We start from the raw sequence: 24,854 nt of genomic DNA, 5'->3' as shown, positions 1-24,854 counted from the left end.
AGAATCTCTTCCATTTTCATTTTTCAAGAAATAATTATACTGCCTGCTCTCTTTATGAGTAAGCATTGCCACAGGATCAAAGTTAATGAGATCCATCTTGTTAATTTGGTGTCATGGCCTTTGAAAATGCATTACTTTGCACACTTAAATATATACTCCATTTAGGACTATCTCTTCCTCTCTTTGCCCTCGTTGAGTGCTCCAGAAGGGGATCAGTTGAATGTTCACCAGAACTGATAGTACCTCCTGCATGTGGAGGATGTTCTTGGGCCAAATGATGCAATTTTCTATGATTTCCTTACTTTTTCCCCAAACAAGTACCAGAGAAGGACTAACAAAAAACCCCACAAACACACACACACACACACACACAAAAACCCCAACCAAACCCCCCAAAACCAAAGAAGAAATCAAAACCCCAGAACAGAATATAATGTGAGGAACTTCATACTAATCTATGAACTAATTTCTGCTCAGAAAACTCTTAGGTCTATTTCATTCTGCTCATCAATCACAGAATTAGATTATTAGTTAAAATCTGCAACCATAGTATATTGCATTTCACTTTGAAAGAAAATACAGCTTTTTCCATATCAAAACTAAAAAGCTCTATAGTGATTACACAGCAGCATTAAGCACTAGCAGCTCCAGTGCCATTTCTAGCATGCTGATTCCTTGTCATAGCTTTACTCTGAGCAGGATTTTAGGAATTTACTTCCATGAACTTGGGTTTGACAACCAAGAAAAAGGCTTGGTGACTTTAGCCTACAGAAAGAACAAGATAGAAGGATTTGAACATTTCCTCAGTTTTTTCACATCACCCTAGGCTCAGAACAGAAGGCCAGAGGCAGTGCAGCATAGACACTTAAAAAACAAAACCAAACCAAAACAAAATCTAAGAAAACCCAACCTGAAGTGCTTGATGTCTGGACAGACAAAAGCACTACAGAAGGGACATTCTGATTTCATTTTATTTAAACATAGAAGTGCTTGGGCAACAGCGGAAATTTGTACATTCACATAGGAATTAGAAGAATAGAAAAAATACTATTTCAGATCTTCCACTTGAAAAAAAAGTAATCAGTAACAGTTTCCAGCTGTTTCACTAGGAAAAGTTAAATACCATACTGTCGTGGTTTAACCCCAGCCAGCAACTAAGCACCACGCAGCCGCTCACTCACTCCCCCTCCATCCAGTGGGATGGGGGAGAAAATCAGGAAAAGAAGTAAAACTCCTGGGTTGAGATAAGAACGGTTTAATAGAACAGAAAAGAAGAAACTAATAATGATAATGATAACACTAATAAAATGAAACCAGTAAGTAATAAAAGGATTGAAATGTACAAATGATGCACAGGGCAATTGCTCACCACCCGCCGACCGACACCCAGCCAGTCCCCTAGCGGCCAAATCACTGCCCCTCCCCCCTTCCCAGTTCCTAAACTAGATGGGACGTCCCATGGTATGGAATACACCGTTGGCCAGTTTGGGTCAGGTGCCCTGGCTGGGCATGAGAAGCTGAAAAATCCCCGACCATAGTCTAAACACTACTGAGCAACAACTGAAAACATCAGTGTTATCAACATTCTTCTCATACTGAACTCAAAACATAGCACTGTACCAGCTACTAGGAAGACAGTTAACTCCATCCCGGCTGAAACCAGGACACATACTTAGCTCTTTTTATGGTCTTTATTCTTGTATTGGTTCAAACGAAAAGCTTTCTCCTTTACTCACTCACGCTGCCACTTGCTCTGCTCTACATCTCTCATTCCTTTTGAGCAGAGCAGAAGGTTTTTTCAACATTCTGAACATGGCACATACCCCAGCTGGATCTAATAATGAGCCTCTGGCTGGGCCACAGACCCTCAGGGAACAGCCAACCTGCTAGAACAATTAAGAATTTTGAATGAATGCATCAGGTCCACTTTGAATCCTGCAAAACCACCTCCAAACTAAGAACAGGAAATGGCAATTAAGTTTAGTCCCATTTGTTATTCCAGTCTGTTAACAAGTGAGATGCTGCAGTAAGGCTTTTATACCAATTATTTTATAGTGGTCAAATTTTCAGACATTTGTTTGAAGTGAGGTGCGAGTTTTGAGTTTTATTATGTTCCTGTTCCAGTAGTTTGATCACTTTTCAGAGACGAGTTTGCATCATAACAACTTGTGGAAATGCAAGAGCCCACAAATCAGAAGTAACAAACTGAAGACATTGTGTTTCCCAGCACCTGAAGTGGCAGTGTCAAAAACAGCAGTACAGGCTGGCCTTTGACATCACTCTCCAGGCCTGCAGAGTAAACGTCTCGGGTTGTTTTGTTGGTGTTTTTTTTTTCTTTGCTAAGGTATGTGTTTTCTCTGCTGTACTTTGTATTTTGGAATTGTTTTTTCCAATGGACTGGTGTAAAGAATGATTGATGTAGGTCCATCGCATGAAATCAGCCTGTGAAATATTAGCTAATAGCAACAAAATGCTGTGTCAGACTAAGGTAGCAGCTTTACCACAGTTCCTGCTCATCTGCAGGAGCATTCAGGTTGTCTGAGATGGGAACCCTGAGAGGCACTCAAGCATTCATCTATCAGTAAAATTCAATTTTCTATGCGTTATTTGGAACAGACATTTTGAGGATCAGCCACACATCACAAAGCTCAGAATCGTACACTGGTGACGCATAAGTGCCACTTACAAGCTGAGTCTTTTGAATCAATTCAGCCTCTTCCTTTAGCCTAACCTTTCTCCAGTTTTTATAACTGTATGTCATGTCCAAATAACTCAAAGCTAGAAACATAGGCTAGGCAAGTCTGATTTCACTGCCGTGGATGATCAGCATAGAAGTACATTACCAGCAAGTTGGCTGATTGATGGGCTCTGAACACCACCACTAAAACAAAAGAATACAGTGTTTGTGTAATTTTCTTTTCTTGCACTGATTTTTTTTCTGCTAGGAAAATCTAGCACAGGAACACTTAATGAAGGATGTCCTGTCAGTGAAACCTGCTTACTAAGGAAACGAGCTCTGCTTCTCAGGCTATATGTAACAGCTCAGAAATTTGTTGTATACAACCCAGTTTGAGAAGCATAAATGCAGTGCATTAGATGATCAGGATTTGCGTTTTTTTCTCCTTGAAGAGTGCCACCCAGTATATGCTATTTCTCTCACACTTGATCATGTCATAGCTACTTAAAAATTAAGCAAGTAAGTAGGCAGATTAATTGGTCATAGTATTAATATGGTTATTATAGTGGCAACTGGGAGGGCCGGTGACTTAGTTCTTGGGCTTAACTATGCAGGTCTTACATACGTGTGTCACTGAAACTACTGGTAAGTGTGAGAGTTACTAGACCATACTGTTAGCATATTTCTCTGATCATTTGCTAGGAAAAAGTCTCAGAAAGCCAAAACAGGTGGTGGTTTCGTTTTCTGTTAACATAGTATAAAATGCACATGCAACTTAGGTTACTAAGCACTTGTCTGTTGGGAGCAGAAAAGAACAATTTGTGGAAACTTATGATGATTCTTACAGCTTGAGCCCAGAAGAGCCTGAAAGACTCAGGGACTGTGAGTGAAATACACTCCAGTGCAGCATGCCAGCACGTAGCTTGGACAGTCACTCACAGCTGACTTACTTAAGACCTATCTGCAGACTGAGGAGGTCTTCCAAACCTGGGCCTGAATTCTGTTACTATCACTCCATCCGCTGACTCTCTTTTCCCTCCTGAATACAGATGCCATTGGGTAGAAAACAAATAGTTCAATGATTTGTCTAAAATGACAGCACCACTGAGCCAGAGGCTAGCAGCAGTGAAGGATGCAGCTAAGTTCAGTGGGTTCCCAGCCACTTTTATTGCTCCAACCACATGAAGGTAGGTGCATTCAGCAAACTGCTTCCCTCACTTGCTAGGTGAGAGCAATACCACTTCTTAGAAGTCAGCCTCTTGCTATGAAGAGCATTGGCACATACTAGTACTGCCAGCTGATAGATGTTGCCCATTTTAAGGCAGGAAGTAACATGACAGGTGCTTAACACAGAACTAAAAAAAAAAGCACCCTGATTTGCAGAGCTGACTAGCCTGACAAGATTTTGCAGCGCTCTAGGAGGACTCCATGACACAACTCATGATGATACAATACAAATGTCAAATTTTAGAATGGTCTATTTTTGGTTTTGTGTTGTGGGTTTTCTTCTGTTTGACTGCTAGAATATGATATAATTTGGCTTACAGCAGGAGATGGGCTTGAGTTACTGATTATGCAATGAGATGCCACCTTCCTTCCTAACTACTGCTACCCCTTGTGCCACATTTATTAGTGAATGGTTAGTAATTACCTAGAGTATGGCTTTTAGGGGTGTAATGTGTGGCTTTTACTCTGCTACTAATGGTGCCAGAATGGCTCCACTTAGCAAAATGCATGCACCTGGAGGGTGATGCCTTCAGATGACCAATTTACTTAAATTGCTCTAATGCTGTGACATATTAAATACAATCCAAGGGCTCAAATCATGAGGCCCATCTGTTGTATATCAGAACTATTTTTTTAATCAGGCAGATCTGTTTGTTTTTCACCATCTCACCTGCTGGGTTTGCCCCACTTTTATTTTATGCCAGCTCTGAGGACTGTGAAGAACAGTTTGGAATAGAAAAGGGAAGCTGAATCCTGCTTTGCCATCATATTGTGCAGCAGCAAGCAATCATCATCCCAGTTCCAGTGGCAATGACACAGCTGAGACAACTTCTCCAGTGTAGCAGGGTGTGTTGGATATAACAGCCAGTCTCACTTCTCTGCTGTTTTGCTCCTCAGCTGACTTAGGAGGTGTCTTCCACTTGCTCTTCAGCTTTCATTGCTCTATGGAATCAGGCTAGGGAAAAAGAGGGAGGCACACAGCAAAGCTGGAGAGGGAAGTTTACTGCAGGTCTTTCTCCTGACAGCGTAGGTCTCTTTGGGCCTAGACAGGGAAATTGACAATGGCAGTCTAAAGAGTTTCATTGCTGCTAAAGAGCCTACATATGCTGCTGTAATCGCAGGATCACCACACCACAGGATTGGAGGCACTGCTGGAGGTTGCTAGTCCAACCCCATACTCAGAGCAAGGTCACTTTGAACAGGTTTCTCAGGGTTGTGTCCAGTTGGCTTTTTTAGTATCTCTAAGGATGGAGACCCCACAACTCCTCTGGGCAACCTGCTCCAGTGTTTGAACACCCTCACAGAGAAAAAGGTTTTCCTTATGTTTAATAGGAGTTTCCTGTTCAACAGGAGTTTGTGTCCGTTGCTTCTGTCATTGGATACCACCACTGAGAGGAGTCTGACTGTCTTCACTCACCTCATCGAATACCCCCATGGGCTTTCTCCAAGGTAAACAGTCCCACCTCCTTCTGCTGGTCCTTGTATGAGAGATGCTCCAGCCCATTCACCATCCTTGTGGCCCTTTTCTGCACTTGCTCCAGTCTGTACCGCCTCTTGTATTGGTGAGCCCAGTTCTGAACCCAGCACTCTAATCATGTATTGCCGGGGCTGAGCACGGGGAAAGGATCAGCCCTTGACCTGCTGTTAAGACTGCTCCTAATGCAGCCCACGAGGCTGTTGGCCTTGTTGGCCATGACGGCAGGTTGCTGGGTCATGGTCAGCTTGGTGTTCACCAGGACCCCCAGGTCCTTCCCTGCCCAGCTGCTTTCCAGCTGGGTGGCCCCCAGCATGTACTGGTGCCTGAGGCTGTTCCTCCCCAAGTGCAGGACTTTGCATTTCCCTTTATTAAACTTCATGAGTTTCCTGTTGGCCTCTTTCTCCAACCTATTGAGGGCCCTCTGACTGGTGGCACAGCCCTCTGATGTACCAATATGCACATGCTACCCTGAGAGCGTTCCTGCTACCCTTGCCATTTGGCTTCTTTCAGCTCTGCCAAATTCCTCCACTTCCCTCAGCAGCTGTTTTCCAGTTACTCCATTAGTCCCAGCATGTCTAATCTGCAGGTCCTCCCCACCGTCAGAGACACCCAAAGTCTAGCATCACCCCTCCTTCTCCTTGGTGCTGTCTCAACACAGCTGACAGCCATTCTTAACCCCTACGGTCCTGCTCCCCTCAAGCTCCGTAACTAACTTGTATTCAGTACACAGTAGCTTTATATATAATAGTGCATATATAAATATGGTTACATATGGTTTAGGAATCAGGCCAAAGGAAAAAGAAATAGTCCAATGTCCATATGCTCGAGGTAGTTTCTGTCATCCCATTAGATCTTAATTTCCTTCTGTGGCAGCCAAATTCTAACCAAAGTTCTTTAGTTCCGTTTTTAGGAGATGAAACTTTGCCTTGAACTAACTGGCTTGGTGCTACTTATATGTCCCTCCTGGCTTGGAGTGTCCAATCAGGAACCAGCTGAAATACATGAGTTACCCAAGCTCAAAGAACTGACAGGCAAGAACTAGCAGGCCAGCTTAGCTAAGGAAGGGCTACTTGAATGGCTAATCCAATCCCACTGGTGTCAGTGAGAACCTGGCCAGTTTTCATTAGCATGGCAGTTGGTTAATTTTTCTTGATGTCGCATTGGTGCCAAGAAGGCTGTGAGGAAGTTGGTGCATTGGTAGTGATGGATCTCACTCACTTCTAAGTCCTGTGAGCCTGCCAGGAGATTCTACCCCACAATAAGAAAACCATATGCATTTCTTTTGCTGAAGAATTACATCCCAAGCAACTTCATAACACTTCTGCAAGGTTATGTTTCTTTTATTTGTATTTGGATTTCATCACTTCATCCACTAGGATTGATTTGAAAAGTAATCTTTCCTTTTCTTTTAATAAGTACAACAGTTAGTGTCGGTCTCTCTGCCTATGCAGTTGAACCACCATTTAATAGCAAACAGAACTAAAAGAGCCTAAGACACATCTGACATCATTAAAAAAAATTAACATACCAAACAGCACTGATGCATGGAGGAGGAAAAGGAATCAACCACTTATTTCTTAGAAAGATGCATCCCCCTTAAAAATTATCAAAATAAAAAAATGTATTCTGTGGGGAAGAGCAGGGAGTGTATATATGCATGCACTGATACTTCCATATCCATATCCCCACCAAATGTGTGTGCGCATATATATATATATGCGCACACACATGCACGCGCATGTATGTATTAGACTGGAGAAGTAATTTGTTTTTTCCCTGGGAGAATATTATTATAACTCTTTATTATATTATCTGTCTTTAAAATAGGAAAACTTATTAAAACAGAAAAGAAACAACTCCTTTAATACCTCCAACGTATTTGGCTAAACCTTGAAGAACACTGCCTCTCTATTTAGCAAGAAATACATGAAAAATCAAGGTTGATCATTTTAGATTTAAAAGTATACCACTACCAGGTTCTTATTACTGATTTGGCTTGCTTTGCCCTTGGAATAGTCTCCATAATTATTAAAAATGTCTTTAGTTTCTTCCAATATCTAGGAAAAAATGTCTAAACACTGACCACTTGTCTGTACTGGGTGCCCCAGTGTTATCCCCTTTCTAAAGCACTTAAAGCACGTTATATAATAGCAAGCATATTACTGTTTTATACATAGTGCATCCTGTTTTGCAGTGCTTGCAGGTACCTCCTGCTCTCTTGCTTCTGCTCTTCTGAAGAGATAATGCAAAGCCAACCCTTGGTGGTCTCTCCTCAGAGGGTGTAGTTGAGAGCTATCCTTTCTGGAGGTACAGAGAGAGGTGAGAAAGCTACTTTTTGCAAGAACATCACCCCTGGGAAAGCATAAAGAAGATCAAAAGGCAGAAGGCCAGCTCTGAGACTTCACTTCCAGAAAATGTAAGAAACCTGAAGAACATGCAGAAAAGGTAAAAAGCAAAAGGAAGGAATGGCTTTTTGTGAGAGGGCTCCAGAATTGGTAATTTATTCAACCCAAACTACAAAGGTGCTAAAAGACCATTTTAGTCTATTGTTAATAGAGACTTGGTAATAGTGGCTCCCCAAGGGTACCGTTCTCTGTGTCCTCTCCAGAGAGGACCAGTGAATTTTCTTGCACATGATTGCTGGGACAATGTTCACCCCTTAGGTTTCTGCATGTCTTGAGTAGCTGTCTGTAGGTCCCCATAGAGTTACACATTAACTGTTTTCTTCCCCTTTCCCTGCCTTGTTCTTAATGAATCCATTGGTCAGGAGAATCAAATACCTTGTCTGGTATAAGTTTTGCTGCATAGAGCTTGAGCGCTTGGAGAAAACTCAAGTTTTCCTAAGTACCCAACTTCTCTCAAATCTGATGGAAATCATCAATTTCACTCCTGTGTATCAGTAAAAAAAACCCCTTTGATAGACCCTTCATAAAACCTAAGGGAGGTTATGTTAAGATTTGTTTCATGTTACATTTGTCACTACAATGACACTAGCCTATGTTCACACTAAGTAGAAGTTCATTACAAAATCCCTTATTACAGAGAAATGAAATCTATGAAGTCTTTAATCGCTGAAGGCACTTTTGGTATCACAGGATCCTTTCACACTCTGAAGTAAAGCTGCCTGTGGTCTCAGTCAGCTGAAGTGATCCATCTCATAGTGCCTTGAAGCTTAACACTTAACAGCATCTCTTAAGATAAGTACCAGACTAAAAAAAATTGGTTTTTAGGCAAGAAAAACAAGACCTGATTGAAAGACTAGAAAGGTGATTAAAAAAACCCAAAACAACAAACCCAAACAACCCCTTCCCCGCCAAATCCCAGAACCATATGAAATGCTGGAATGATTAGGAACATACATAATTGGTAAGATCACATAGAAAGTTTTTCTCAGTAGGTGAAATGGGCGCCTCTGCATACAATCACGTTTAAACTCAGTTCTCATTACATATCCTGAGGAATCACATAAACCAGGACCCGCAATTAACAACAAAACCACGATTCTGTCCAGATATGACCCCAAGCAAATTACTGATGAAGCTGGAATCCTTGAGCACAGTATCCAAGAGGACGCTGCCCCTCTCCTATGGGAAGGTATAATACGACACTTTGATGTAGTGATGCCACGTTCCAGACATTATTCTTATTGGGATATCAAATACCAGGCACAGGAAAAGGAGAAATGGCCCATGGCCTGAGATGGCTGGGCTGTGGCTGAATATCTCTGCAGTGGAAGCAAGAGTACCTGTTGCGAGATACTCAGCCGAAGGCCAAGCCCTGCCATTTGGACGAAGTTTATTTCATCAACTGGCAAATTCCATGTTCTTCCCAGCAGAATAAGCAACCAAACCAAGTACATTTTGCACTTCTTTGTGGCTGGTTCAGCTCCTGGGTTGTAATAGGTTTTTCCCATTACAGGAATTGTGGCCAGGTCAAAAACAAATCCTCTAGGTTTCAACTCTGCATTTCCCTCCTTTGCTTCATACAGTGTGCTGTACTAGAAAAGGAAACACAAGAGTTTATGAAAAACAGTTTTAGAGAAAGGAAAATACTCCAAGAGGTGAGTTTTGCATTCACAAAAAGGTTATTCAAAAATAATTCAAAGTAAATGGGAACAAATTCTTCATCTTCAGACTGAGCTACAGTGAATAGACTTAAACAGCGTATGTTAAGTAGTGTAATAAAATGAAGAATAAATTATTTTATGTATAAAATACCATGTTTTTCAATATATGTAGTGACTTTGATCTTTATGCACAAAATTCCACGCATTTGCATCTTCATGTTAATCTTTAAAATATAGCACTGCAGTACTGCTCAAATGGCAACTGACCACAGTGAAATTCAAGAGCACTGTATCGGCTACAGCTCCATCTCCAACAGTGCAACAGCCCAGTCACTTTGGAGGAGTACAGGAAACCCTTTCGTATGCAAATGATGTTGTAATTCCAGGCAGTTGTGATCCACACGTACCATGTACCTTCTTCCAAAGATGTAACATTTCTCATCTTCTTTAAAATAAGGCAACTAAGCTCAGCATTAGCTGTGGCAATGAATTCCACATATAACAAGCTAGTTATATCCTGCAAAAGTGCTAGCAGGCCAGAAATTATCTGTGTGCGCATTCTAATCCCCAAAGAATTAACCTGATTGCAAAGACCACCGAAGGAGGTAGGAACACCGTCAGTCCATCCCCTTGAAAGCAAAGAATAATGCTGCTTGCATAATTCTAAAGATGCAGAAAAGCCTCCACAAGTTACACTGAATGTTCACAGACAAAAGCCCTTTGTCCCAGCAAGGACATGATCACTAACATTTACAAGCCCTATTTTAAGCAGGCAGGCAAGCAAATCAGAATGTACCACCACATGAGCTAGAAAAGGTTTGCTGTTATTCTTTAGTGTCTGCTACCCCTCTATTTTCAATGTTCCAATCACTGGATAGTCTACGAGATTTGCTTCTGATACTGTCTCAGAAGATGTAAACATACCTAACTCACTTGAGAAGGCAGCAATGGGGCTCAGCGCTTACTCAGGAAGGAGTAATCTTTCACAATAATACAAGGGTGCAAAATTCATTAGAAGGCACAGAATATATAGCTGTATTCCACTTAACTCCCATTTATTCAGCTGTATCTCTCTTGTGAGCTCTCTGTTAACTATTGCTTTAGTTTTCTTTGTAGAAGAAAGCCTCTTAGCAGGACATATTTGGCATAGAAGACTTGATTTACTGCAATGGATCCTTCCAGGCTGTCCATACATGTGTTAAATTGGGCTGAGTACTGGAAAAAAATTTTGTGTTAGTCCAGTGTAGAAAGCAAGCCACACTGCTGGACACTGTTTAGATGCAAGTGAGACCTTCACTTTGTCCCTCCTGCTCTAACCTTTATACTACTCACCTTTACTGTATATTCCTCCCAGTTATTAAAATTAAATTTCTTCTTCCCTGAAAAGATGAAACTTTAATGGTGAATGAGAAGGATCCTTTTTCTAAGAGGATGGGAGGATATCAAGTTAGATGACAGATTGGTGTACTTCAGAGGGTACTTCAGGAAAATGCTGACTATAGCTATTTTTTATGTAACATAGAGATACTGAGCAGATTTGCTGTCAGTCACAGTATGAATTCAAAGGGAAGACTTCAACACTGCAGAGCTATATCTGGATTCCTACTCATCTAATTCAGATCAGGCTGTCCCATTGTCACCCAATTATGAGCCACAATGAAGCACAAACTGCCTGATCAGCTGAAGGACAGGGCTGTGTTCCTGGAAACACAAGGCTTGCTGGCATTTGGGAATGGTGGCCAAGCCTTAGGTGGCCTGGTGAAGGGTGGGGGGGCATTAAAGGCTAAAAGTCTTCTGCAATTCTAGACCGTCTTAATATTCTGCTGCGCTTACAAAACAAAGCACATACCAAGAAACAAAAGAAAAAGGAAACAACATTGCAGCTAACAATACAGTTTCATTTCAAAACAACTAATCTGGAGGTCAGCCCAGGGACCTGAATTTCAGTAAAGCTTTAGCAGCAGGAGCACAGTCTGTCATCATTGGTGGCTGAAGAGGTTCTTGTCCCTAATGAAGGAGCTAGAACTAATAGGAAATTGATTCTTCTTTGCCTCAATAATCTGTGTTGCTCAGATGAGCTTCCTAGCAGCATATTCAGTGTTAAGAACACTGACAGTGGTGGGAAGCGTTTGTGAAAGTAACTGTGGTTCCCAACTTTCCTGCTTTCATGGATTAACAAGCAGGCTCAGTCCATGGGGACTGTCACGTTCTTGAACTCTGCAGTAAGAAGGAAATTGGACCTTGCTTTTCTTCAGTGGGTAGCTTTTTAGTGACACATCCTGGTTGTCATCTCTTTCTGTAAAACAAGAAGGGGAGATTAATAAGCAAATGGCATTTGTTGTAAAGCATGCACACACCTCTTCCCAGGTAACAATTCTGCATCTCTTCAAATTCACACAGTTTTATATGCATCCATGGTTCTGCTCCTCTCTGTCACTTTCAAGGACAATGAACAAAACTGGCAATTAGCATGCAGCGTGTTGTCATTTTTGACAGCTTTAATACCCTACTAATTCCCTAGCCATGTCAGGTAAATGGTTTTACATTCCCCAGAAAAGAAATACATCACCTGCAAAAGCAAGAAACCTTTTAATTTAATATAAGAAAAAGGATTCCAATCATTGCCATTGAACCTGCAGCCAGCAGGAAATGTGGAGATACATTCTTTGTGTAGTTACTTCTGCCTACATGTGGACACAAAGGGCACATGGACACAAATGTTCTTTAACACTTGACCAGAGCTGAGGCATTTGTCTCTAGGTTGGGGTCTTGGGGCATGCATAGACTCCATTAGGAACTGAGGTTTGGGATCCATACAGGATTTAATTGCTCTGATCTACAGGCACTCTGATACAAACTCTCTGATAACTGTCTGCCCCAACTGGCTGCCCCATTCTATAAAACTCTTCGTATTTTTCAGCAGATTTTCTTCAAAGATGTATCAGATGGTCTGTCCAACAGCCATCCACATACATCGCATAAATGTGTGCCATTTGCTGCCAAGGCTGAAGGGTTGCCACATCTAAGGGTCATCATAGTTGTGCAGGTTGTCACTTTAGGTCCTTTTTCATAGTGTCTCCAGACTGTACAGTATTTCCCTTGGAAAAATCCATTTAGATTTACCAAGTTATCAGGAATTTCTAAAAATCTTCTTAGCTTGCTTGAATAATTTGTTATAACTTATAAGATCATTAGTATCTAACTTAAAGGGCTTCCTGACAGTCTTGTAACTGTATCTTACTCTGTGCTCAACAGATCTTTTCTCCACCTAGAATCCTACGCAGAACTGTAGGACTTCTTTCCCCTTCCAGAGCTTTAATTAGTTTTCATTTCTTGTTGATTCATAAACTGTCTGGCATCACTTGTAATTTTGCTGTCATTGCATGTAACAATGGAGTATTGTCATTTGCAGCTGTTATAAAGACAATGGTAATTAGAATAATAATTTATACAGTAATGTGTGATCTCCACGGTGATCCATACAGTAATCTGAACTAGTAGTTGTTTTTCCTTTCCTCCAATTTGTTGAAGGTGACAAAGATGAATGTTCATGGAAAAATCTGTCTCTTTTTCTCCTTAAATGTTTTGGGTTTGGGTTTTTTTGGGGGGGATGGGGGTGGGGGGGTTGTTTTCCTTTGAAACAGATGCGATTAGGCTTATTCCTTCAGAGCAACAAACACCAAATGCAGAATTTAACATAATTCAGCACACTGTTGGACAGCTTCCTACTGTTTTATACACAAGCATATACAAAATGCCTCTCCCTCTTCTTTTTTTGAGAGATCAGAAAAAGCAACTATGCTAGGAAATACTGAAGAGCAGCATTTAATTTACTACTACACTAACACCACGATAACTAGCTCTGACCAAAGTAGGCATCTAGAAGCTGGTAAAATCAACCAGCACGCAGTTTGATCTGAAGCCCTCAGGAAGGTCTTCCCGGGCAGTGCAGGGGCCACAAGCCCTGATGTGGTTTGACACCATGCAGAAGTTTCACTGACAGGGCCCGACACCATTTCCAAAGCTGTTTTTCCCAGCCGAGGATGCCAGGTGCTGCCCTGGCCGCTCCCCAGCTGCACTCCGAGCTGCCTCCATACGGTGGTGCCAGACTTTTTGCTACCGCCTGAGGAGCCACATGCGTTGCGGAGACTGTTCAGCACCTTCCTCAGCAAAATCTGCCACAAGCAGAAAGGAGCTAAAACACACTCAGGAAAGGCGTATTTATTGCCAAAGTCTGTGTTTTCTTCCCAGATTTTAAATAATAATTTAATTTCCCTTATCTGAAGATTAATTGGGTGCTAATGCTTCTCAAGGCAGCGTTAAACTTTACAGACCTCTTAAATTTACACATACTCAGTGTCTGCACATCCACACTGTGCTACTATCCTGTTAGAAAAGCAGTAAAGAGAGTAATGTGGACACTAGCGGAGTCATTGTCAACTTGGTCACCCTCCTTTGGGAGCAGTGGGTGGCAAACTGCCTCTCAACAGAATAATAAAACATCATAAGCAACATATTCAACATGCAAAATGCGTCTCTATTCTCACTTTAAAGAAAAAAATAGCATCAGAGGCAGGAGTTTAGACATGGATAAATGTGTCCAGGCAAAGGAAAGAACAGAGGCCTAGATAATCTATGCATGAGATGTAAACTAGAGGGCTTTAAAGCAGTTTGCCATGTAAGTTTCAGCTAGGTGGCAGCTGTGAGTGTTTCACTGCTCAAGAGTCATGACACATAAACCTACCATGCCATTCCTAACTTTTCTGTAGAGGCAGAATTTATTTTTTATAGTAATACAAATTCTCCCCAAGCCTCTCCCTCCCTTCATTTCTGGATTTTTGTCTGGTTATACAGTTATATTCACAGTCGCTTACATCCACTATCTCCCCGCTAAATCCTGTTCCCCCTGCCCTGTCAGGAGGATGTTGCTGCAAATGGCTCTGAAGTTTTCTTCCTGCTTCTACTTAACAGGCTTTCTGTTCCAACACCTGCTTGGCTTTGGTTTTGGAAATGCTCACCAAAGTTGTAATGTCAGAAAAACTTAAAACTTACAAAATGTGATCATCTCTGATGCACAGAAATTTTTTTCTGTATTGACCTATATTGTTACCAGTCAATGAGGGACACAGAAGTACAGACACATGGTCACATTGCATTCCTGCATATATGTGCCTAAGCTCTGATTTCAGCCAATGACAATGAACTAGATGTGTTTTTCAAAAAAAAAAACCACGAAAACTTTATCCTTGAAACAGTGAATTGGTACATGCTTTGTGAGAGTGACCTACTTCTAGCTGTTTTTTTCTTAGAGGAATTTACAATAGGGAAGAAAAACAAACAGGAAATGCTTTCTCAGAGACTGATATAATTAGGAAGCTGGCAAAGAAAAAGTTAGCTTCACTCAAAATGCTGGTGAGAATGAGAGGAAGGGTCATACCCACAGTGTCCAGCCTCAGCCAGGCGGCAACATGAGGCATGCTGTGTGCTGCATAGCCTACTGCTGAGCCTTTTATAGAACAAAATGCTCCTACTTGCCAAATGCTCCCTCTGAGATACTTACCTTTAAAAACTAATCACCCGCTCTTCACAGAGCCTGCTGGAAAATCACTGATTCTGATGAGCACCAGGGAACTTAGCACACAGTCCCACTCTACTTAACTCAGCAGAGAAGTCCCTCTCAAACCTCATCAGAGATCTGGCTCCTTAGTTGTTCTGGTGGTGCACAGCCATTAGGTGAGCACTGCCTTTAACACAAACTCAAAGCTGAGTCTTCTTCAGTGTTTCCTGAGACTTACTGGTTTTGTGCTTCTCTGAAACTTTACTGTTCATTTTAATTTGGGAAATATGTAGAGGTATATTCTTGACTAATGATTACCAATTAAAAGCACATAAGAGTGCTTCCCAAACATGGGAAATTACAACTAGCTGTTGACTGACTCATCTGAGAAGGCAGGAAGACTGGAAACACTGACTCTTTGGCTTAAGGTACTACCAATACCCAGCCCCAGCTGGATATTAAATGAAATATACAGGCTAGACAGACAAGTTAGAGAATCAGACACAGAGACGTGGACAGGCACGCACAAACATTTTTAAAGATATTTAAAACTTTCAAAGTCTTTCTGTGCTGACTAAACACACAAAACATTGTTAACAGAAACTCTCCATACCAAAGCTTTTGATACCAGATGTGCTTCCTCTTGCAAATGAATAACAAGAAATTCCAGAGCGTTATTCTGTATCACTGCATTGACTTGCTCTTGCTCTGAATTTTGGATTACAGAGTTAACTCAAAAAATGAAGGCAGAAATAAATTCTGGTTTTCAAAGCCAAAATACAAAACAGAAAAATCTGGACCCTATCTGTATGTTGTGGCCACAGATCAGCCACTGAGGAGAATTTAACACAGAACTAACTTCTAAGTAACTTAAAGAGAAACATTTGCTATTCTTTGTCAAGTCCTTAAAAGTACTTCCTCACTTGCTGGAGTTAATGCTAACAAGCCACTTTGTAGGCACCAGAAATCTGTCCATTGTGTTAGCATTTGTGATTTCATGGAAGGATGCATTCCTCAACATTTTCCAGGGAATACCAACATGATTTCCCAGAAGAAAGGAAAAAAGCAACACACAGTCTTAAAAGGGTAATCAATCTTTATCTCTGATAGATGTCTGGTCCTCTCCCCTCCGTACTGCTCTAACGTACATGTCAGATACATTCAGCGCATAAATCTATACCTAACTATTTTAATTTCCACTCCACAGTTCACCTTTAAATAAAGTAGGAAAAGAATGGGAAAAATCTGACATCTTGCAGCATGCAAAAGTAGCTGAAGAAATCTCTTTTTAACAAAACAAATCTACCTATGGGGAGATGCAGATCAAATTTGAATGTGTTAGAAGAAGAATGAGTTCCCCAACAGGGAATCATGTTCTTCAAAGAAATTAGTGCTTCTATGCTTGCATGAGTCAAAAACGGAGTTGGCAAAACATAAGGCATAAAAAAAACAGACATCACCTTTCTTCCAGTATTTAATAGAAGCAAGGGGTCTGCGGTCTGTCTTGTGAAAAAGCTGAGGGGAAAGTGAGTGAAGTGACATGAATAAATAGTATAAAAGTATTCTATAAGAACACCAGAAAATTAATAAATGCAATAATCACCTTCACTAAAACCAGGGCCGCTTTAAAGATCTGAATTCTCGTTCAGTGCCTCTGTCCCACCCTCACTTCCAGTTCCCCAAACCGCAGCCGGGCAGGGCTTGCCATTCCCCCTCCTCACCTCCTACTGTCAGTTGGCAAGCCTAAGAATGATGTGACAACAGCTTGTTTTAGCCCTTTGACAACTGTTTTAAGCATTGCGAGGGTTTAAGATGTGGATGCAAGTGTCTCAGCAGAGCAGTGATTAGAGGAAAAGTATTGCCTCCTGACGGGCAGGGATACCTTGCCCAGAGGTACCCAGCAGCTTGGAAGACCTGGCCAAGCAGTGAACAGCAAGGAGATGCCAGCAACAGACACCATGCCCAATTCACCTGTCCCAACTTAACCAACCTAGAGAAAACAACTTTCCACATGTAGCCTGCCATGTACTCATGTCTTCAAACACTGCAACCCCCAAAAAAACATTGCCCAGCCTTAACCATATTCTCACAGTTAAGCAACTTAATATCTGTGTTACAATCCTGTGAATAAATACACGATGTTGGGCAGGAAGGCAATACCCAAACAACCCTTGTGATGTGTGGTTCATGATTAGAAGGCTCTGCTGGAGCAGACAGAAGCATCACTGGGACATACATTTCTCATCCCTACTCTCACAGACAGAAAAGCAAGCCACACCCAAGGGGAATCGCATATATATGCAGAGAGGCTCAGTGATGTACCCACGGAGCCACTTCACAGAATAAGTAGATGAAGAAGCAAAAGGTTTAAAGGAACATTTTACATACTGCTCTTCAAAGCACAAATGGCTATGGCTTCTGCAACATTTTTGTTGTTTTCTTCACAAAGATTTCAACAATTGACAAATAATCATCATGTGGACAAGGCTCTTTGTACCCTGGTCACAAAAGAGGCTGTTTACTATGGAATAGCACAGATCACGCGGTCTAAGATCCTGTGCTGTACAACTAATCTATATTTAGACAGCTAATTGACCAGGATAGGAAGGCTGAAGCTAGATTTGTAACAGTTAACTCATTTGCAAAACTCCTTTTTTTCTGGCGTTTTAGTTAAAGCCACACCTTGAATCTTCATTTAAAAATTGTTTTCTCCAAAGTTACTGAAAAAAATTTCCTCTACTTCTTTAGTTGCCCCTGTCTCTGTATATTGACAGAAAGGTATTTACAGACTGGTAATTGCTATCCAATGGGCATATTGATCATTGGGGTATTTCCTTTGTTAGGTTTCAGGTCATCTTCCACTTGAATGAGTCTCAGTTATCATGATGCACAGGACTAAATTAATCTCTCCTACAATCTGATTGGCTTCAGGGTAGTTATTTTGAAGCTAAGGATGGTGTGATAATAATCCTAGTTGATTACTCCTGAATTTCTATGGTGGTGTTTGCAGGACACAGATAATACTCCTGTCTGCAAATGTAACCTCTTATCACTGACAACAAAGGCATTTTATCAACTGACTGCAAGCAGGAACAGTATCAGGAAATTACATTGCGAAATGCACCTGTCAGTAGGGTTAGATCCAGGCAGATACACAGAACATGCATTTGGATGACCAACTTGCTTAAAGGCATCATATTCCAAGGAGGTACTTTCACCTTCTGTGTGTTTTTATATTCTGTAATGATAAAATAAAAGTCCATCTGCCAGTTTTAGTGTATCTTACCCTATTAAACAGACTTCAAATGTGCTCCTTTTGGCACTGAGGTCATGCAGAGTGAATAAGCAAACTGTAACCCTATCTCTAGTGTAAAATTTTGCAGAAAATGTATCAGGAGAGATGTTAGTTCTCTACTATGAACTACAATTCTGTTGCATATAGTAGGTATTTTACATAAGTAATTTTATACACTAACAGATCCCTTTAAATGGGATGATAAATACATCTTTCCCTTTTTTTACAAAACTGCCAAGTTCATGTGGCACTAGATTTTTTCTTTTGGCAATGAGAAAAATTGTTCTTGCTGTTTCTCAGTTTTCTGGTTCACGTGGGTTTAGAAAGAATAGTAACAGCCCAATCCAATACTCAATAAAATTAATAGAGTCACTCAATAAGTACTATTCAAATTATGCAAATACGTATTTTTAGTTAGGTAGACTAGCTCTCCCAAAACTTGTTCTTAATATCTTCACAATCGCCTTCTCATGCCAGTTAGACTACTGGATTAAGATGTTAAGTGTTACAGAAAGGAAATTACAGATAATTTTTTGAACGGTTATCCAAAATTGCAGGTTGTTTTGAGTTCTAGGAAATCTCAAGTTCTGCTGTGTCTTGGTTTCAGCTGGGATGGAGTTAGTTGTCTTTCTGGTAGGTGGTACAGTGCTATGTTTTGAGTTCAGTTTGTGAAGAATGTTGATAACACTGATGTTTTCAGTTGTTGCTCAGTAGTGTTTAGACTAAAGTCAATGATTTTTCAGCTTCTGATGCCCAGCCAGCAAGAAGGCTGGAGGGGCACAAGAAGTTGGGAGGGGACACAGCCAGGGAAGGTGACCCAAACTGGCCAAAGGGGTATTCCATACCATGTCATGTCATGTCCAGTATATAAACTGGGGGGAGTTGGCCTGGGGGGCGATTGCTGCTCAGGAACTGACTGAGCATTGGTCAGCAGGTGGTGAGCAATTGCATTGAGCATCACTTGCATATTCCAATCCTTTTATTCTTACTATTGTCATTTTATTAGTTATCATTATTAGTTTCTTCTTTTCTGTTCTATTAAACCGTTCTTATCTCAACACACAAGTTTTACTTCTATTCCTCATTTTCTCCCCCATCCCACTGGGTGGGGGGGAAGTGAGTGTGTCGCTGCATGGTGCTTAGTTGCTGGCTGGGGTTAAACCATGACATGCTGCTGTTGTTTGTTTTTTTTTTTAAGCAGTCTTTTATTTGTGAAGATTGACAACATTCAATCAGTGGATTGCCTCCTTGTTTCAGTCTAGTAAGGGCAGCTGACCTACCTTATTCAGAGAAGCACAGGATATATCTAAACTGGGAGGATGATACTTTGTTAAAGAAAATGAACATCAGTAGTTCTCTCTATAGTAATAAGAACAGCTGAGATGCTAATGCACATAGGACAAAAGCATTTCCAAAAGCATTACAGGAACCACAGTGGAGGAGTTCTCATCTTTTACTTTTAGCAGTGCTGGTGAAAAAGCTTTTTCCTGTGTCCGGTTGCTGTTAATGCGCCTTCCACACAGAGCACAGACAATCAGCAAGGACCCCTTCTACTAATCAGTATAAGAACTAGTGTAAATGGACCCATACAAATATAGATGTTAAAGCGTATTTGATCAAACTCTTAAAGGTTTTGCCACTTTATGATTCTACCTACAGTGTATTCTCTTGGGTTTTTCCTTGATGGGGCATGAACTGCAACTCTGCTTCACATTGGCTACTAAAGGAGCAATTTTGGAACTGATTCAGCTCAGAATTTAAATAGGGGGCAAGTCCATGTGCAGGAAGCTCACATGTGAGTAAAGGGACACTTATGTATCCATTGTAAAGCAAATAATTTCAAATTCCATCTTTGTATCACACCTGACCTGGAATGCCGCTGTCATTTTTTGTGGTTTTTGCAACCACAATTGCTGCCTTCTACTCTGTTTTTACTCATTGTTGCCATAATCAAGCCAGGTACTCACCACACATACTGAGCTAGCACAGAGCAACAACCTATTGACTAGGCAAGATTCTCATCAACGCATCAGAAGCTCAAAATTAATTAAATAATTATTGAAAAGATTTTTTGTGTGTCATGTCTTTTGTATTACAGCAATCTCATGGGAGTTCATTGTAAAAAAAAAAAAGTGCAAAAGTATCAGATGGATGTTATATTGCAGTTAGTTTCTGCTCTTTTAATGTTTTGCAAAATTAAAGAGATTTGGAGGAAAAAGCTTCTTCAAAAGTTTCCAGTTCTCACTTTATTCTGGACTGTTAACTATAACTCTTTTTATCTTCTATTAATAATGTCGTTGAAGTACAAATGTGATGTTGTTTATTGCAAACTACGAAATGTGAATTAATTTGGAGAAGCCCATTTATTCAACAAGCTGTAATTTACATTCATTAGCTTAACTTTAAAACAGGACTTACATGGTGTGCTCCTCACCAGCAAAAGACACCTGTACTTATGTACCCACAAAAGAGAGGTAATTGTGTCAGAGCACAAGACAGCAGATCGGTTAATCCACAGCACCAGAAAGAACCACTCCAAAACCTCTGATGAGTTGATGACACACAGAAAATTGTCAGTAGGAAAGTCCTTCTGTCCTCCTGTTCTCAGCAGTCCATGCTTGGGTTCAGTGCAAGCAAAGCAGCTGATGTGATAAAAATAGTCATTAAAACGTGCATACCAGAAACTATTTACTCAGGAACTCTGGTACTGCAGTGCATCTTACTCTGCTTTCTTTGAGCATCAAAGCTGAGAATCCTATTTCTCAGCAATGTTAAGTCCTAGAGTTCTCATTTCCCCCTAACTTCTTGCAGGAAATGGAGGAGATGGAAAAGATGGCATTTATTTAGCTACCACTGGTTTCTTCTTCAGTTAGTGATCAGATCCATTTGGTGAGAAATTCTCATCATTTTTACAATGTTAAAGAAATCCTGTTGGATATTATCACCATATCTCGTTGAAGTGGAAAAACTGGACGGGGGCAGAGAATGTTTGGTTTCTTCCTTTTTTTTTTTCTGTTTCTTTTTCTCCTTTTTTTTTTCTTTTTTTGTTTTAAGAAGGAAAAAGTACTGCTGGCTAGTTGGCAGCAGTGACAAGCCTTGCCTGAATGGAGACTCTTCTACTAAAGCAAACAACCGGGGGGGGGGGGAAATAAAGAAAGAAAATTATACCTACTTTAAAGTTGGCTCAACAAGTATTTATATGATTTTGGATAATACCCGAAAAAGTACTAAGTGACTCTACCACTTTGTGATGAGTAACAGAATTTAAAGCAACCATAAGCAACAACCTTGCAGGAAAACTAAATTATTAGATAAATTCATACTGTGAGTTGTTCTTGCGAATGCACAAGTACCTGAATTTTGAACAGTTTTAGAATAGCTGTATGCCTACATTACATGCCTAAAGACAGCCACAGAACATGCACACATTGGTAAATGACCTCTGACTCAGTTAACTGTATGTACACACATATTGGGTGTTAGTTCTGCATCTACTGGCACATGTAACTGTTGGTCACAGTTTTCTACAAGACACATGATAAATATTTAGGAAGTGAGTTTTGCATTAAGAGAGGCTGATTTCTATCCAATAGAGGGCATGGTGTGCAATTTTGTGGGAGGACAGACAAAAGCAGGCCAGAGAAGGGATGGAAAAGCTAGGTGTCAGCTTCTCCAGAAGGAGCTATTTGGATTGGGCTTGCCTGTTCTTACCAGAGTGGCAGTGGGTTGCCAGCTCTCTGTCTGAATGCCCCAATGTCAAGGGATGAGGAAAGCAGAAAGAAAAGCTTTTCATACAGAAGCTTCACTGGTAGATTTTTGGGTCAGAATCTGTTAACAAGAGATTAATTAGGGAATGATCAGTTATCCTTCTGGAGCATGAGCAGCATCTATGACGCTGAACAAGAGTAAACCTTACATGTTCCCTGCCTAAAGCTTAAGCCAGCCAGCCAGCACACAGAACACACTGGGAAGTCTAGGAGGATAAAAACCCAGAGATATTTTTAAAACAATATATTAATATTATTGTTGTCTTGCTTCTTGGAAGTGCTATAATACAGGATGCTTCAGAAGGATCTAATGGGCTGTACTTTGATGGCAATGACCAGCAATATAAAAATAGAAATGGGTAGCTATAAAGGATAGTGATAACAAGAACACAGTGACTTTAATGAAATCAGTTCTCCTCTCCTTTTTAGCTCAAACTGTCCTCTGCTGACTGGCAAATAATTTATATTTCACAGTTGTCCTAGTTTCAGCTGGGATAGAGTTAACTGTCTTCCTAGTAGCTGGTACAGTGCTATGTTTTGAGTTCAGTATAAGAAGAATGTTGGTAACACACTGATATTTTCAGTTGTTGCTCAGTAGTGTTTAGACTAAAGTCAATGATTTTTCAGCTTCTGATGCCCAGCCAGCAAGAAGGCTGGAGGGGCACAAGAAGTTGGCACAGGACACAGCCAGGGCTCCTGACCCAAACTGGCCAAAGGGGTATTCCAGACCATGGGATGTCACGTATTGTATAGGAACTGGGAAGTGGGGGTGGGGGATCGCCGCTGGGGGACTAGCTGGGTGTCAATCGGCAGGTGGTGAGCAGTTGCCCTGCGCATCATTTGTGCATTCCAATCCTTTCATTATTGCTGTTGTTATTTTATTAGTGTTATCATTATCATTAGTTTCTTCTTTTCTGTTCTATTAAACCGTTCTTATGTCAACCCGCGGGTTTTGCTTCTTTTGCCCGATTTTCTCCCCCATCCCACTGGGTGGGGAGGAGTGAGTGAGCGGCTTTGTGGTACTTAGTTGCTGGCTGGGGTTAAACCATGACAACAGTCTATTGATTTATGGGTACCATCACTACTTTCATGAAGATTGTAAATGGACATATGGAGAAAATGGACTGGAAAAGCACAAATTCTAATTTTCACCATAAACATAACAAATTAGCTAAGCAGACAAATAATAATTTGGAAAAAAATTCTAGTGAATTAAGAAAGGTATACTTTTATTTTAAAATATATGCTTGAAAAATTTGTCTGCAGAACAAGTCTCATTTAATCATCTTGTTTTAACTCAGCTGTGTTTCATCTGAGTGTACCCTTGTCAAAATGCCCATACTTTGCCATGTTTTGTTAAGCCTGCTACTGCTGATTTTGCCACTGTGATCACTGGATAGGGCTAGTGCCAGATGGGCTATGTTTATGGTATTTCTACTATGTCTACAGCATGTCTGGCAAAAAATTGCCTGGTGAGTAAACATTTTTTGTCATATAGACAAAGATGCAGCAAAGCTGCTAATTATTTTGTGAAAAGATGTACTGTTTGTAGTAAATTGGATGTGTAACAGTAACTACTTGGGCTTCAAGCACAGTAGTGACAGAGCTGGGGGACTAATACTTACCTTGCTGTAGCCCTGGCAAAGCAAAAAGCATGAAAGAGAAACACTTAAGTGTTCACCTGAGCAACATCTGCCTATGGTACTTTAATTAGCTCATCCTGAAACAGACAGGGTGCCTGGAGAAACTCATGTGAAAACAGAGACTTCTTGATTTGGTATTTTGCACTTCTGTGTGATACCCTAAACACCTGGCAGGACTAGCACCAGCAACTGCTGCAAGCCCAAACTCCCACGTGAAGGTAGGGTCACTCAGTCTTCCAGCACACAGTGAAGGACTACACTTTTGGATATGTTTGTGCTGTCAGAAGTGCAGGCTGCCACAAAAGCAACAGTCGCACCATCACATTTCCCCTCCCAGCTCCATGTTTCCACCACCTGTCTTGTGCCGATATTAGGCTATGTATAACCACTCAGGAAAGTGTCCTGGCAAAAATTCCAGCTGTTCAAGGAGCTAGTAAATAGGACCCCCTCAGAAATTGGCCTTAGGGACAAGGGAGCAGCAGAACAGAGCTGCCAGATCTTTAAGGGCACTTTCCACAGAGTACAAGAGCTCTCAATTCCCATGTCTAAGAAATCAGGAAAGGATGGCAAGAGACTAGCATGTATGTGTCAAGCCCTGCTGGTCAAACTAAAGGGCAAGAAGGAAATGCACAGGCAGTGGAAGCAGGGACAGGTATCCTGGGAAGAGTAGAGGGGTATTGCCTGGTTGTGTTGGGATGGGGTCAGAAAGCCCAAGGCACAGCTGGAGCTGATCTTGGCAAGGGACACAAAGAATAATAAAATAAGAAGGATTTCTATGGGTATGTCAGCCAGAAAAGGAAGGCCAAAGAAGGTGTACACCCACAATGAACACGACGGGCAAACTGGTAACAGCAGACAAGGAGAAGACTGAGGTATTCAACAACTGCTTTGCCTCAGTCTTCACTGTCAATGTCTTTTCCCACACATCTCAAGTGGATGGACCACAAGACAGGGACTGGGGAGCAAAGTCGCTCCTACTGTAGAAGAAGATCAGGTTCATGACCACCTGAGAAATCTGAACATGTCAGGTCTATTGGACCTGACAAGACACATCCCAGAGTCCCGAGGGAATTGGCTGATGTAATTGCCAAACCACTTTCCGTGATACCTGAAAAGTCATGGCAGTCAGATGAAGTTCCCATTGA

General features: G+C 41.1%; 1 protein-coding gene across 3 annotated transcripts in view; it reads right to left on the bottom strand.

Annotated features, from left to right (window-relative positions):
- Window positions 1–24,854, bottom strand: part of MOB3B (MOB kinase activator 3B) — a 139,663-nt gene that overhangs the window by 7,452 nt on the left and 107,357 nt on the right. Inside the window, exon 5 of one of the 3 annotated variants that reach the window (XM_075020410.1) lies at window positions 11,325–11,743. The exons of 1 other annotated variant lie outside the window; for it this stretch is intronic. In XM_075020410.1, coding sequence (XP_074876511.1) covers window positions 11,714–11,743 — 30 coding nt within the window. In that variant the 3' untranslated portion in view covers window positions 11,325–11,713. Of the gene's footprint in view, window positions 1–11,324; window positions 11,744–24,854 lie in introns of those variants that run through there. One more of the 3 variants, XM_075020411.1, reaches the window with a different exon arrangement.

The sequence above is a fragment of the Buteo buteo genome, chromosome Z, assembly GCF_964188355.1.
Source record: "Buteo buteo chromosome Z, bButBut1.hap1.1, whole genome shotgun sequence".
Classification (NCBI taxonomy): domain Eukaryota; kingdom Metazoa; phylum Chordata; class Aves; order Accipitriformes; family Accipitridae; genus Buteo; species Buteo buteo.
Note: the sequence above shows the minus strand (reverse complement) of the source record. Positions and strands in the feature narration are given on the sequence as shown.